Here is a 16,847-nt window from a genome sequence, read left to right as displayed (position 1 = left end):
CAACTGCATCCTGGCCCATCCTCACCCTTCTGCCCCCAACCCTCACCTCCTTGTACCCCCAATATGTTTTTCCCAATAAAAAAAATATTAAATAAGAAAAAAAGGAAGAGTGTGGTATCAAGATTGAAAGAAGACTTATCAGCAGTTATGCAGTTGATAGAACCTTACTGACCAAAAGCAAAGAGAGCTTGAAATGCTTGCTTTGAAAGATCAAAGACTACAACCTTCAATATGAATTACATCTCAAAATCAAAGAAGATGAATATCCTCACCATTGGGCCAGTAGGAAACATCGTGATAAATGGTGAGAAGATTGAAGTTGTCAATGATTTCATCTGACTTGATGCCTTGGCACTTGCAACTAAGAAGTCAAAGGTATTGCATTGAGTACATCTGTCTAGGACCAAAGATTTTGATCAGTAATGATGTCCATTTAAAAACTAAGAGGCATCTGATTCAAACTATGGTTTCTTCAGTTACTTGTTAATGCATCTGAAAACTGCATAGTGAGTAAGGATGACAGAAGAATTATTCTATGCCTTTGTGTTGTAGTAGTGGAGGAAAAGACTGAATTTCCTTTGGGTTTTCAAAAGAATAAACAACTTCAAGGTACAACCAGTTTGCTGCTTGGAGACAGGGATGGTGAAACTTCATGTCATATATTTTGAGCATGTTGTCAGGAGGGCCTGGTCCTTGGAAAAGAACATCATTAAAATTGGAGTGTTTGCAAAAGAGAGGAAGACCCTCAATGAGAAGGGTGGACATAGTGACTGTAACAGTAGGCTCACGTATGTCAGAGGTAGTGAGTTGGCATAGACTAGGGCAGAGTTCATATAGTTGTGAGTCATAGTCAACTCAGTGGCATCTTACAACAGCAACAGTCTAATTTGAAGAACTCTGGTAGCAGAGGCATTTAGCTTCTAACCAAAAGATCAATGGCCTTGAACCCATCAGTTACTCTACAGGAAAAAGATGAGGTAGTTAGATTCTGTGAAGATTACTGTTGTCAAGTCAAGTACAACTCATAGCAACCCTATGAACCAAAGATCTGAACCTTGTTCTATTCTGTTGTGACAGTCACTGTGTCAGTCCACCTGGTCAAGATCTTCCTCTCCTTCACTGACCCTCCACGCTTCCTAGCATAATGTCTCTAAGGAATAGCCTCTCCTAGTAACAATGCCCAAAGTATGTGAGGTGAAACTTAATCATTCTTGCCTCCAAAGAGCCTTCTGGCTGCATACTCTGCAAGACCTATCTGTTTGTTCTTTTAGCCGTCCATGGGATGTTCAGTAGTCTTTTCAAACACCACAGCTCAAAGGCATCAATTCTTCTGTTATCCTTATTTATTGTCCAGTGCTCAGGATTGGAAAGAATGGCCTGAATTGGACACACCTTAAGTCCTCAAACTGACATCATTACTCTTCAATAATTAAGAGAGGTTCCTAACTGCAGATTTTTCTCAGTGCAATACATCTCCTTATTTCCTGAGTGTTGGTACCAAGGGTATTAATTGGTCCAAGCAAGGTGAAGCTGTTGACAGTTTCAGTCTCTTCTTCATCCATCATGATGTTGCCTATCAGTCCAGTGCTAAGAATCTTTTTTTTCCTTTACATTGAGATGCAGTCCATTCTGAAGGCTGCATTCCTTGATTTTCTACAAGTGCTCCAAGTCCTACTCACTTTGAGCAAAGTTTTGTTATCTGTATAATTCAGGTTATTGATGAGCCTCTCTCCAATCCTGATGCCACATTCCTTTATACATAGAGCCCAGCTTCTCGAATAATATGCTCTGTATACAGAAAAAAAATAGGTAAGAAGAAGAGACTAACACCCCAGGCAGACTCCCTTTTTAATTTTAAACCATGCAGTGCTCCCTTGCTCTGTTCCCACAATAGCCTTCTGGTCCAGGTATAGGCTTCACATGAGCATAATTAAGTGCTCTGGGATTCCCATTCTTCTCAACAGCAGCCACAACTTGTTTTTTTCCACACAGTCATATGACTTCATAGTTTAAGTACAAATAGACATTCTTCTGATATTCTTATTTTCAGCCAGGATCCAACTGACTTCATCAGTGATGTCCCTTGTGTCACAACCTCACCTAAATTCTGCTTTACGTCTTCTGTCAGTATCTATGCACTATTCCAGCCATTTTTTAATGATCTCCAGCAGTATTTTACTTTTATTGTTCAGTAGTTTCCACATTCAGTTAGACCACCTTTCTTGGGAATGAGAACAGATCATTTGACTATGACAATTACAATCTTGGAAAACCCTTTAAGATTTTCTACTCTGTCCTATAGGGTCACTGTGAGTCAGAATCAACTTGATAGCAATGGTTTTGGTTTGGTTTCAGTCTTTGTTAGACAGATGACTGTTACTGTGTTTCTGAAACAGCTTCCTTTTACAGATTGGACTACCTGTAAGATCATATGTGAATATTCTTTTACTGTATACCTCCCCTGAGTGGAAGCTTCTCATTTTGCTCCTTTTCAAGATGAAATGCTGCTTGGTCTTTTATATTGAACCCAAATCTACCTTTCCTTAATTTTCGTCTATTGCTATTAGTTGTTTTAGAATCTGTGTTTAATTGTTCAGAGTGAAACAACTGTTAGCTCGTTTTAGGTATGTATGTTAATGTAACCTGAAATTGTTTTTTATTGGAGCAACTCCACTACATTTAGGAATTCCTTAACTTACTCTTTAAAACAAAACTCCCAAAACAATTTCATATCTAAAATTTGAAAGTTTAGCCAAGGTAAGAAAAGATAACTTAGACTGATAACAAGACTTTTTGTTTGTGTCTGTGTGTGTTCTTCAAGTTATATTGGAAATATTAGAATATTATGGAAAACTAATAAATCAGTGTGATTCTCCCTCTTCTCTTAAATTGTGCATTTAAAAAATTTCTTCACTAACTTCTCAATGTTATTTAGAGATGACCAGAAAGATAACAGTGTGAATGGAGCAATTTTCCTTGAGAGGTAGGAGTTTTTCTTCATTGCTTCAGGAATTAGTCTAGACAAATGGAGAGGAAACTTACTCTGAAATAGGAGCAAATAGATATTAATGAAGATATGCAGAGGTTTTTGAAGGTGCAAAATTTAGAGTAAATTGGCCCTATCTCTGAAGTAATTAACATTCTATAAATAGTGGGGGAACTTGATGTCTTAAAATTGTAATATGGTTGAGTAGATTGCTGTTTCTTTTATTTGAGAAGTAAAAGATTTTTTCAGAGTATAGAGCTAATGTACCACACATTCTGGTCAGTTAGCAGTCTCCTCACTTTTATGTCTCTTTAGGAGAGACATACATGGAATATCCCTTTTTCTGAAAAATTTAAATGATAATCTAACTTACCTTTGGAGGTAAGCCAGCGACCTGAAAACTCATTTTACGTGTAAAACCCAAATAAACTTCCTTGCAGTTAGCATCATTGAAAGTAGGAACCAACTTAATAGCACCTATGTACAACAATATGAAACATTGCTTGTGGTTTGTGCCATCCTCCCAGTTGCCACTTTTATTGAACCCACTGTTGGCAACCACCATGACAGTCCATCTTGTTGAGGTGTTAGATGCCTTCAACTGTGACTCATAGTAACCCCATGAGCAGCAGTTCTGAACCCTGCACTATATTTGTCTTTTCTGATACACTGGAGCTCATTGTTACTTAGTCACTGTGTCAGTCCATCTCATTGAGGACCTACCCTTCCTGCACTAACTCTCCGCCTTTCTAAGCATATTTTTCCAACAACATGCTCCAAGGTATATGAGACAAAGCTTAAGTTTCACCATCCTTGCCTCTTAGGAACACTTTGGCTGCACTTGGCCCAAGATATATTTGTTCTTTTAGCAGTCCCTGAAATATTTAGTCCTTTTCTTCACACAATACAACTCACAGGCCTTCCTTGTTGAGGGTTTTCATCCTTTTCTCTAACCCTCTAATACAGCAAGCATAATGTCTTCCTCCAGATATTTGTTACTTCTGATAATATATCCAGTTATAATTTGGGTGACAGTATAAACTTGTCCAAAGATACCTCAGAAGACAGGCCTGGTGATCTCTGAAAGGCCCCAGTCATGAAAAGCTTATATACCACAATTCTACACTGATTAACATACAGTAACCACAAATCTGAATTAACCCAAGACAACAACATGGCAATGAAAAAATTAGACTTTTCTGGATCATTATTTCGTAATTTACAAACTGACTTATAGCTGAATCTCCAGTGGATTTTCAAAGATTGTAAAACGTGCAGGAGATGGCCCATCTTTCTCTGCTGCTGGTAGATCCAAACAGCCTGCCTTTAGATTGTCAGTGCAACTACTTAGCCACTTGGCCGGCTATCAGCAAGTCCTACATTTTACATGAAAGTATCTTTGAATCTTAGCTATTTTTGTGGGACTGAGTAATCCTGTAGGCTTAACTATACAAACCCATGTCAGGTTGCAACTTAGAAAATCATGAAACAGGAAAGTTTTAACTTTTCATGGCCATATTGGTTTTAGTTGCCTTGGGCTTCATTTTGTTATACCTAGGTGCTGTTTTGAGTTGGATCCTACTTACAGTGAGACTAATTACAGTGTAATGATAGTCTCTGCTATATAGTTGGTATCAGATTAAAAATAGCATGTCATTGTCATAATTATAGTGGGCTGTCTTTGGTTGTGAAATTTTTGTTTAAAAGAAATCCATATTGACTTATAAAGAATTGCTTAACAAATTTAAATATATATCTACTTTATTATGATTTTTTTTTGGTACTCTTTGTAAGTGTAATGGAAATGCATGCTGGGTTATTTTGGTTTGACAAAATTAAATTTTTTGTACCTGTTCTTCTAAATCAAGCCTGCACATCAGGCAGTTCTCTGTTGACATATTGTTAAAATCACTTTTGGATCATTTTCAGCAGAATCTTTCTTGCATGTGATATTAACGATATTGTTTGATATTCCACACTCTGTTGGGTCACCTTTCTTTGGAATGGAAACAAATATTGACCTTTTCCAGTCAGTTAGCCAGCTGGCTGTCCTCCAGATTTCTTGGCATAACTTAGTGAGCACATCCAGTGCAGCGTCTGTTTGTTGAAATATGTCAATTGGTATGCCATGAATTCCTGGAACCTTGTTTTTTGCCAGTTCCTTTAGAGAAACTTGAACTTCCTCCTTGTTCATCACCACAGGCTCTTGCTCCTATGTTATTTCATGAAATTTTTCTATGTCAGCCAATTCCTTCTGATACAGTGACTCTGTACTCCTTTCATCTTCTTTTAATGCTTCCTGAATCATTTAACGTTTTACCCAAAGTATTCTTAAGTATTGCCACCTGTGGCTTGAATTTGTTTTTCAGCTCCTTCAGCTTAAGAAACACTGAGCAAGTTCGGCTCTTTTGATTTTCTGACTCCAGTTCTCTGCACATTTCATTATAGTATCTTGCTTTGTCGTCCCAAGCTTCCTTTTGGAATTTTCTGTTCAGCTCTTTGATTTCTTGTTTTCTTCCTTTAGCTTCGGCTTCTTGGTGCTCTGATGCAATACTCAGAGTCTAATCTGACATCCATCTTGGTCTTTTCTTTTTCTTCAGCCTTTGTTATGATCTTTTGCATTTATATGGACGATTTTCTTGATATCCTCCCAGAGCTCATTTGGTCTACTCTCATTGGGGCTCAAGGCCTCAAACCTGTTCCTGAGATGGTGGCTAATGTTAGATGGATCTTGGCAGAAAGCAGAGAATACCAGAGGAATGTCTAGCTGTATTTCATTGACTATGCAAAGGCTTTTGATTGTGTGATCACAAAAAGCTATGGCTGACTCTGAGAAGAATGGGAATCCCAGAACATTTGATTGTGCTAATGCGAAACCTATTCTTGGACCAAGAGGCAGTTGTCAGAACAGAGCAAGGAGACACTACATGGTTCAAAATCAAGAAGAGGGTCCGTCAGGGATGTATTCTGTCTCCATACCTTTTCTCTCTGTATGCGGAACAGATGCTAGGCTGCATGAAGAGGAATGTGGCTACAGGACTGGTGGAAGAGTCATCAACAACATGCATTATGCAGATGACACAACCCTGCTTGCAGAAAATGACCTGAAGCTCTTGCTGCAGAAGGTCAAGGACTGCAGCCTTCAGTACGGATTGAAGCTCAACATCAAGAAAACAAAGATTCTCACCACTGGGCCAATTGACAGCATCAGTATGGATGGTGAAGAGATTGAGATAATTAACAGTTTTAGTTTACTTGGCTCCACAGTCAAGACTCTTGGTACCAGCAGCCAGGAAATCAAGAGACAAATTGCATTGGGAAAGTCAGCTCACAGGGACCTCTTAAGAGTACTGAAGAGCAACAACATCAGGCTGGAGACTAAGGTGCACCTTATCTGGGCTATGGTCTTTGCAGTTACGTGCTATGCATCAGAGAGTCGGACAGTGACTAGGGATGATACAAAGAGAATTGATGCCTTTGAACAGTGGTACTGGAGAATAGTGTTGAATATACCATGGACTGCTAGGAGAACAAACAGGTTTGTCCTGGAGAGGGTGAAGCCGGAATGCTCCTTGGAATCCAGGATTCTGAAGCTTCATCTGACATAGTTTGGGCATGTTGCAAGGAGGGACTGGTCCTTGGAGAGGGACATCATGTTTGGGAGAGTGGAGGGACGGCACAGAAGAGAAAGACCCTCGATGAGATGGATCGATTCTGTGAGTGGAGTGGTGGGAATGAGGTTGGCACCGGATAGAGCAGCGTTTAGGGCTCTTGTACATAGGGTCGCTATGAGTTGCAAGCAACTCGACGGCACATAACAACAACAACCATATTGTTACTGAAATTTTCCGTGTTCTTAGGGCTATCAGAACAAAGTAAATGATGAACAAAGGATGTGCTTTTGTGTTTTTATCTTGTTCTTGTGTTTGAGGTTCCAGCTTATGGGGGCTACTTGCACTGATACAGCACCTAACTTATCCTATTGAGTTTCCTGTTTCTTTTTTATATTCCTTGGCCAACTGTAAGTTCATTCAGGACTAGAGACTATTTTGTTTTCCAGAGTAATATCTGTTTACCATAATCAGGAGATTATGGTCAATTTCTAATAAACGTTTAGAAGAGATAACACCAGGTATAATGACTTCTTTGAATGATGGGCTGCTGTTCGTAATCATTATCATAGTTTGTTCCAGATAATCCTCTGAAGGAGAGGGCATGAAGATAGTGCTTTCCATATGCATATAGCCTGCAATTCTTGACCTATTCTGCCTGCCTGTTTTTCCAAAGTAAACTGTTGGAATTAATGAAACTAGGAGATTATAGTCTCCAAAGGAAAGAGACATTGTGATTGAAGTATTTGGCTAGGATGTTCTTAATCTGTGGAAGTACTAGATTATTGGAAAAAGGAAAGAAAACAATGATATTTCCCCTTTTATAGAAGGGGTAAGAGGTAGAAATTACATAAAATATTCTGATACATCAGTAATGCAATTTTTTTTTATAAGGTAGGAAACAAAAAACATTAATGTCATTTATTTTACTATATCTTGGCCGATTTAAATTTTGGAGACAACCAATAGTAGAGAATTGTTAACTACTTTTTAATATTTTAATAAATATAAAAATTTCATATATTATTTTATAATAAGTTTCATTTCCATTTGTGTAGCCAAGAAGATTTGTCTCATGGTAATTGCAGTGATGACTTTGTATTTTGTGTTTTGCTCCCTTAGCATTTGACATTGTGCAGCAAAGAAATGGTTATGGAGAAGCCGAGTCCGCTGCTTGTAGGGCGGGAGTTCGTGAGGCAATATTATACTTTGCTGAATAAAGCTCCAGAATATTTGCACAGGTAAATTTTATTATATTTTTCCTTAAATATGGCTCCATGTTTTGTCACTTTATATCCTGACAGTATCTTTCTTAATATTTCTAAATCATAGCCAGCATTTTAAGCATGATTTAGCCAGTATTTTTTAAAAAATTTTTTTTACAGAAAAGTTCACTTTGTGCATTAGTTCATAATACTTTAGCATCTGTATGTAATTGAAAAGGCTTTGTAAAATGGTATTTTATGTGAGTCTGTAATTTGCATATATACTCTGGTAATACATAGTTCATTAAAAGCAAAATCTTGGACTTAATCAACTAATGAATGACAGTGTGAAACTTGAAACCACTGGCTTTTATTGTCTTTAAAAAGATCTTCAAAACATTCTTGGAAAAACTAATCGATTAAGTGATTATAGCCTTTGAAAAATTTGGATTATTTTGATCTGTCAAATAGCACTGGATGTAAATGTTGCCTTTTTCTGGTCCCACTGTATTTGAATGTGGAACATTTATAAGCCTGTTTTTTCCCCCCGCAAGATTGAAATGGGATATTTTAATTTTATAGAAACATGTGAATGATGTTTGATTTTCCTTCTTAAGGATTTATCTTAGCAAGTAGAAGATAGGTAAGGTTTTCTAAGTATAGTGTAACCTGTGAAAACCAGGACTGCTTTCATTTTCCATGCCTTCTTCACCTTTGACAGTATTTAATCTTACACTTTTCTTTCTTTGGTTTTACTGAATTTGTTATAGAGTGCACTAGCCAAGTGAGTCAAGGAGAAAGAAAAGTATCATTGTCAATTTATTTGGGGTATCTGTTAAGACTTGCATGCCTTTGTTAAAAGTACACTGAACATTCTAAAATTAGGTTTTATAATTTGTTTCTTTTTTTAATTTTATTTATTTATTTTATTTTATTTTTTGCTTGTACCGTCAAATCGGATCTGACTGGTACAGGAGGAGATTGTTCATCCTTCTCCAGGAGAGCATCTGGTGGATTTGAACCACATACCTCTGGGACTGCAGTACAGCTTCTTGCCACTAGGGCACCAGATCTTACTAATTTGTTTCTTTTAATATTTAATATTTGTTACATTTAATATAATCTGAGCACTATACATTTGCTTATTATCCCAGTTTACAGATGGGAGAGCTGAGGCACAGAGAGATTTAGTAATTAATACATCAAAGATCACTCAGTAAGTGAGTGAGCTAGCCCTAGCCAGTATACATACCCAGTTCTGACTCCAGAGCCCAACAATACAGTATCTATGAAGTACAACTAGTATGTCTGCCTGCCTTCTCCACAAAAGCAAAGAATTGTACGTTTTTCCAATGATAAAAGCATTCTTGGTAACAGTGTATAAGGGAATTGGGAAGAATGCAGATAATAGGGCCTCTCAATATCTTAAAATTAATCTTTTTACAATATAAATAATAGCTGCGTTGTATTTTTTTTTTTAAAGTAAAGAAAATTTCTTCTTGTATTCTGTAAAGTAAAATTTAAAGCAAAGCTCTACACCTTCATTTTTACAATGACAGTGTGGAATTTTGTTTTATACTTTGCTTACTTAAATCAATTTCCCTATTAATGGAAATTTGGGATATTTGTAAATTTTCACTTGTTATAAACAACACTGTATTGAATATCCTTAAACATGCATTTTTGTGCACCTTTCTAGTTATTTCCTTAGGATAAGTTCCTAGAAGTGGAATTGTTTCATCAAAGGTATGATAATTTCTAAGGCTTTTCATACACATACCCACAAACAAAAACACACACACATAGACATACATACATATGTATTGCCAGGTTATCCTCCCCCAAAATACCAGTCTACTTGCTTGCCAATGTTATATGAGGGAAAATACTCTAACCTTAAAAAATAATAAAACGCAGTGGTTAAAAGCATGGTCTCTGGAGCCACACTGTCTGGTCACGAGTGTTAAGCTCTCCCACTTGCTAGATGTGTGACCTTAGGTGAGTTATTTTAACCTTATGATCCTCAGTCTGCCCATTTGTAAAATAGGAATAATAGCCCTTATTTCATGAAGTTACTAGGGTTGAGTGGATGGATATACAGTACATATTGCACTGAGAACATTACTTGACATACAAGAAGCTGGATTGTGTTTATGAAAAATTAATTTTGCATTTTTTATAACCTTTGAAGAATGTTGATTCTACTTAGGTGTAATACCAAGGAATTTATCATGTACTTAAGAGCAATATAGAAATATTAGTGAGAAATTAGCTGTTGAAATAAAAGTTGATTTTCTACTTGGTCTCTGAATTATTTCTGATAGTTTAGTCTAAGCCTTTGGATTAGTAGTTTCTTGGAATTCTAAGTAGAATGTTAAACAGTGTATCTTTCCCAAAAAAAATTTAGAAAGCTGAGTTCGGTTTGTCATTAGTTTTGGGTGTTTTTTTTTTCAGTCCAAAGAAGATTATAAAACTATAGTGTGTGCTTTGCATGTCTTAGTCTCACATATAAGAATTAGATAATAATAGCTAATTGAGTGTCTCATTAGTGAGCTAGACACTATACTAAACATTCTGCATGCATTCTCTCATTTAATCCTTGCAACATGAAGTTATTTACTGTTCTGTTTTATAACCTAGATTTTAAGTAATTTGCCATCAAGATCACACAACTAATTAGTGATAGAGCCAAAACTATTTAGCACCAGAACTCTGTTGCCTGTTAGACTTTGTGAAAATTTTATGTTGATTATTATTTTCAATGGTTTCACAGGTTTTATGGCAGGAATTCTTCCTATGTTCATGGTGGAGTAGATGCTAGTGGGAAGCCCCAAGAAGCTGTTTATGGCCAAAATGTAAGTATCTACTTCATGCATATTTGAGATATAATTTTTTGTGAATTGAAAAATAGGGGTTTTTTGCTTTTTTTGTTTTTAAGCTCTGTAACCACTGGCTACCTCCTGCCCTGTCGGGAAAATGAAATATTGTTTATATACAGATTTCTTTAGCTTCAAGGAAATCTGATGATACTTCTATGGATTTTGGAAAGCTGGAATTCGTCATCCTTTCCCAAAGTTTTCCGTTTGTAGAGAATTTTTTCTGATATCACATGGGCATGAGAGCCCATGCATCTGCATCCTTTATTATTATTATTATTATTACTAATTTTAATGAACATTTACAGAGACTTTGGATTTCCATTCATTCATTAATGCATTTTTCTCCCTGCTCACCCCACCCCTCAATTCGTTCTTCTCTTTGAAAAATAAAAGAAAAATTCTTTCATTGTTATACAATCCCTCCCCCCCCCAAGTCCACTCCACTATGCAGCCAACATTCTGGACTTCTGTCATGATAATAATACCTAATCATATATTCCTTTTAAACAGTTCTCTCTCTCATCTGTTTCAATGCAGTATACATTATTTGTCCCCTCTTTCTCAGTCTCCCCTAAACCCCAGTGTTAGTCCTGTTTTACAACAGTGTCACTATGCAGTATTTGTACTTTTGTGACTGAGATATTTCACTCAGCATAATGTCCTCCAGGGTCACCCATGTTGTGTAATATTTCATGAGTTCTTTGTTTTTCACTGCAGCATAGTATTCCATTGTGTAAATATACCACAACTTCTCTATCCATTCTTTGTTGATGGGCACTTGGGCTGTTTCCAACTCTCTGCTATTGTGAACAAAGCTGCAGTAAACATGGGTGTGCATATATCTGCTTGTGTGGCAGTTATGGTTTGTTTAGGGTATATTCCCAGTAGTGGAATTGCTGGGTCAAAAGGTATGTCTATGTACAACTTTTTGAGAAAGCACCATACCACCTTCCATAGTGATTGCATCATTTTACTCTCCCACCAATAGTGAATAAGGGTTCCATTTTCTCCACAACCTCGCCAACATTTGATGTTTGCTGTTCTGTTACATTTTGCTATTCTTACTGGGGTGAGATAATATCTCATAGTTATTTGGGAAAATAGCCTTTTTTGTGCCCATGGATTTATCTTTTTGTGACATTGTCATTACTTATTCCTGGATAGTTCCATAATTATCAGATGTCTTTTGAATTCTTAAGCATGTATTTTTTTTGTGGATAACTGATAGAATAAAAAGATATATTGTTTATATCCTTGTTACATTTTATACATGAAATAATTGAAACATTGTACTAAAGCTTTAAGTATACAAGCTAACCTGTGTTTTAGGGATGTACATGAGTATCTTGACATACAGGGAAAGACTTTGTGGAGGGTATAGAGCTAAGATGACTTCAAAGTATAGGGTTTGGCCTTAACCAAGCAGGGAGAATCTCTGAAGAAATGGTTTCAGCAAACCATAGAAATGTTGTAAATTTGAAGAACATTCAGAAGTTAGTGACTAAAGGTTTATTATAAGAAGTGGAAGAAAGATGTATAAAGTGCAGGTTATTACATAATATTATCAGCAAGCCATTGTAATTTCTTGTTTAGAGAGGTGATATGTTGAAAATTATTTAGGGTGAAGAAGGAAGATGATAGAGGACATTTAAATGATAATTAAGTAATGTTCCAGAGTTGTGTAAAATCAGTGGATTACTCTAGTAAGTAGCTCAGTTTTTAAGAGTTGGTATTTTTCCCTTTCTCCTCAATAAAGGATATACATCACAAAGTATTATCTCTGAACTTCAGTGAATGTCATACAAAAATTCGTCACGTGGATGCTCATGCAACCTTGAGTGATGGAGTAGTTGTGCAGGTCATGGGTTTGCTGTCTAACAGTGGACAGCCAGAGAGGAAGTTTATGCAAACCTTTGTTCTGGCTCCTGAAGTAAGTTTTTATTTCACTTTGTTTTCATTTCTGTGATTTCATTTAGCTTTAGTGATTAATTGAACTGTCTTAAGAATTTAATTGATTTTAATTGAGGGTGTTACTATTTTGTAGAAACTTGTTTTAAAACCATTAATGTAATTTCATAAATGAAAGTAAAAGTTGCATATTGAGGGAGCTCTGGTGGCCTAGTGGCAAGAAGCTGCACTGCAGTCACAGAAGTATACAGTTCTAATTCACCAGATGCTCTGCTAGAGAAGGAGGGGTAATCTCCTCCAGTACCAGTCAGATCTGATTTGACAGTACACACACACACACACACACACACACACACACGCACACACGCACTAAAATAAAATTTATTTTTTTTAAAAAAATTGCATATTGTTTAAGGTATGTATATGGATAGTTAAACTTACACGATAGTAAAAATGTTGTATTTCATAAAGTTGCATACTGAAAATGAAATGTCAGAGTGCCATTTTTTCAGTTGGTCCTAGTCTAACTTCTAAGTAACCCTTTCTCGAGTTCCAATTTGGGTGATGATTTTTAGTTAAATTTACAACATAGCATCTTCAACTTTAATAATTGAGTCCATGTTATTTCTTTAGTATCCACACTTTATATTCCATGTAGCTTGTTTTCTTTAGATAATGCCAATTTTATAGATATTTATGGGGATATTTGGATATTGTCTTCCTATAGGGTTCTGTTCCAAACAAGTTTTATGTTCACAATGATATGTTTCGTTATGAAGATGAAGTGTTTGGAGATTCTGAACCTGAACTTGATGAAGGTGAGGCTACTTCCAACATAGAAAGGTTTATAATAAGTTTATAAACATATTGAACTATGAAATATATATTCCTTTTTCTTGTAACTGAGTCAAATTCTCTGTCTTCTTTCTAGACATTAACAAAGATAATGTGGCATAGACAATGATAACATTCCTTTTAATTTCAGCTTCTATAGATAACCAAGAGTTTAGTACCTATTCCTAGATTGTATCTTTGTGTTAGAATCATGATAGATGAAGAAAAGATTGAAACTTTGAACAACTTCATCTTACTTGGATCATTTCATACCAGCAGTGTGGAAATCAGGAGATGTATTGTACTGAAAAAGTTTGCAATTAGGAACCTCTCCAAATTACTGAGTAATGAGTCAGTTTGAGAACTAAAGTGCATCTGATTGAGGCTATGGTCTTTCTAATCATTTGCTGTGCATCTGAGAGCTGGTCAGTGAATAAAGATGACAGAAGAATTGATAACTTTGAGCTATGGTATTGGAGAAGAGTACTGAACATCCCATGGATGGCCAGCAGAACAAAACACGTATGTCTTGGAAAGGGTTCAGCCAGAGCGCTCCTTGGGGGCCAGGATGATTAAGCTTTGTCTAACCTTCTTCAAATATGTTGAAAGAGGAGACTGTTCTTGGAGAAGAACATCATGCGTGGCTCAGTGAAGGAGAGGAAGACTCATGATCAGGTGGATTGACACAGTGAGTGCCACAATAGGCTCTGGTGTGTCAGGAAGTGTTAAGATGGCACAGGATAGGGTTCAGATCTGTTGTTCATAGGGTCGTTATGGATCATACTTTACAGCACCTAACAACAATACTTGTCTGTTAGGGAGCTCTGGTGGCCAAGTTGTAAGGTTGCATTGGCAATCCAAAGGTACCCTATTTGAATCCACTAGCTGCATTGTAGGAGAAAGATCTACAGTCTCCTTATGAGCAATAAACTGCCTCTGAAAACCCACAAGAGTTGGGTTGGTTCCAACTCGGCAGTACACAGCAACAACATACTTGTCTTAGATAAGGTGTAATCAAAGTGCTCCTAAGAAACAAAGGGTTGTGATGCTTCATCTTATTTTGGACATGTCAGGAGGGGCCAATCCTTGGAAAGATGGAGAGTCATGGAAGGAGAAGACTCTCAACAGAATCGATTGATACAGTTACTGTGACAGTGGGTTCAAGACAAGTGGAGATTGTGCAACAATGAAAGAATGGAAATACAAGTTCTCTGTAAACTTTCATTAACATCTCAATAAGTAAAACCAAAATTTAAAAAACAGTGGGAATTATTTGACATTATATTTTAAAAATGCATAGTATTTCATTTATAGTTTTAATGGTCAATGAGAAAATTCAAGAATTAAATATCTGTAAGTCTTAATAAAATTTATCAGCGTTAAAGCAAAAAAAAAAAAAGAAAAGTGGAGATTATGGATTATGAAAATGCCACAGAGTGGAGAAAAGTTTCGATCTCCTGCATTTGCTTGCTTTGAATTACAGTCCACTAGATGGCATCTGACTGCAGCAACTCTTTGTCACCTCAATACTTTCAAAATGAAATTATGACTTTCATACAAATCATTATAAAAAGTGGTGAGAAAAACCCCACCAGTCCCAGAACTGTACAACTATGTTTGCCTGGTTAGAACAGGTATTCATGGCAGTATCTAGTTCTGGTCTCAGCGTGGATGAGACCATGATTCTCTATAGACCATTTGTCCTTTAGACTAATTTCTTCTTTGAGGCTTTGGTTTCCTTATTTCTTTTTCTCTAGAAGAGTAGAAATCATTTAGTGTGTCTTAAATGGCCCCTCTTACAAGCTTTTAAGACCCTAGACTAATCACCAAACTTCCATATCACAAAACTTGAACTATTCTATGTCAGTTTACCTATATGCCCTGTAAGAATATGATTCTAATCTTTCAGACTCATAAAACCAACCCTGCAAAGTATTTGGTTATAACTAGGAAGTATCTATGCCTGTACCTACATACAGACACAAATCTGCATTCACGTATTTGTAACCATATATAAATACATAACTATATAGAATGTTTTGATGGTGGTGGTTTATTCCTCTGTAGACAAGATTTGACAGAGGAAACTGAATCATGGATTGAATCATATCCTTCTCCTTCTTTGATTATGAATCACTCACTGCCATCAAGTTGGAACCAACTCAGCTGATCCTCAGTAAATCACATGAGAGGAGATTGCACATCTTCCTTCCTTGGAGCAGCTGGGTTCTAACCATTCTTTGGGTTGGCAGTGCAACACTCTATCAAGTAGGATACCAGAGCTCTCTCTGCTAGTAGATACTTGATTATTTTTTTTTTTTAAAGAAGGTAAATTTCATTGTGTTTGTGCTAAACTTTTTGTGAGAGGATAGATAATGATATGTTGCAATTGAATGCCTTTTTAAAATTTGCCAATAATTTTACCATCATTAACAGCTTTCTTTCATGGCCTTAAAACTATTAAAGAATGTGTATCAAAATTGTGTTAAGCTTCTTAAAAAGAGATTTATGGTAACATTATATATTGTCAGAATCAGAAGATGAAGTGGAAGAAGAACAAGAAGAAAGGCAACCATCTCCTGAACCTGTACAAGAAAATGCCAATAGTGGTTACTATGAAGCTCACCCTGTGGCGTAAGAATAGTATTTATAAGGTTAAATTTTGTCTAAACAGTTAGGAATTGCAAGATTATTTTTGTTTCTTTTTATATATATTTTTTTTTTTTAATTTTTGTCTCTTGAGTTACTGCTGGAAGTAGATTTTTTTCCCTCCTAAAATTATGACACTAGTTATTTGAGTACTTGTATATTTGAAAAGATACATACCTATTTATTTTACATAAATATATACCTATTTATTTTAGTACCTATGTATTTGAAAAAAAAATTGTATAATTTAAAGGCTCAATGTGATTTGGCCCAAAATAGTGATTAGTAACTGATAATGCAGCCACAGAAAGTAATACTATTTTTTTATTATATTTAGAAATAATAGCACCAGAGTAAACATTTTTATATAATCCAGTAATTAATTCTATTTGAAAATAGAATTTGAGGAATCCTGCTTGTTCTTTATGAACTTAATGGCATGTAACTAATTATGCCCATTAATTTAAAGACAGATTTTTTTTACACTGATGATTTCATTCTTAATGAAAAGTGAATAAAATTATTTTATGTAGCAATGGCATAGAAGAACCTTTGGAAGAATCTTCTCATGAGCCTGAACCTGAGCCTGAATCTGAAACAAAGGCTGAAGAACTGAAACCACAAGTGGAGGAGAAAAACTTAGACGACTTAGAGGAGAAGTCTACTTCTCCCCCTCCTGCAGAGCCTGTTTCCCTGCCACAAGAACCACCAAAGGTTAGATCAAAGGAAACTATTTAGGCCTTTAACATTTTTATGTTTGGAGCCATAACTGAAG

General features: G+C 36.1%; 1 protein-coding gene across 2 annotated transcripts in view; it reads left to right on the top strand.

Annotated features, from left to right (window-relative positions):
• Positions 1–16,847, top strand: part of G3BP2 (GTPase activating protein (SH3 domain) binding protein 2) — a 47,863-nt gene that overhangs the window by 20,244 nt on the left and 10,772 nt on the right. For both annotated transcript variants that reach the window (XM_006898459.1, XM_006898460.1), the window contains exons 2-7: positions 7,720–7,838; positions 10,576–10,657; positions 12,438–12,611; positions 13,317–13,407; positions 15,955–16,057; positions 16,606–16,786. In XM_006898459.1, coding sequence (XP_006898521.1) covers positions 7,744–7,838; positions 10,576–10,657; positions 12,438–12,611; positions 13,317–13,407; positions 15,955–16,057; positions 16,606–16,786 — 726 coding nt within the window. In that variant the 5' untranslated portion in view covers positions 7,720–7,743. The remainder of the gene's footprint in view (positions 1–7,719; positions 7,839–10,575; positions 10,658–12,437; positions 12,612–13,316; positions 13,408–15,954; positions 16,058–16,605; positions 16,787–16,847) is intronic.

The sequence above is a fragment of the Elephantulus edwardii genome, unplaced genomic scaffold (genome assembly GCF_000299155.1).
Source record: "Elephantulus edwardii isolate Elephantulus edwardi_28Jun2011 unplaced genomic scaffold, EleEdw1.0 scaffold00230, whole genome shotgun sequence".
NCBI classification, from domain to species: domain Eukaryota; kingdom Metazoa; phylum Chordata; class Mammalia; order Macroscelidea; family Macroscelididae; genus Elephantulus; species Elephantulus edwardii.
Note: the sequence above shows the minus strand (reverse complement) of the source record. Positions and strands in the feature narration are given on the sequence as shown.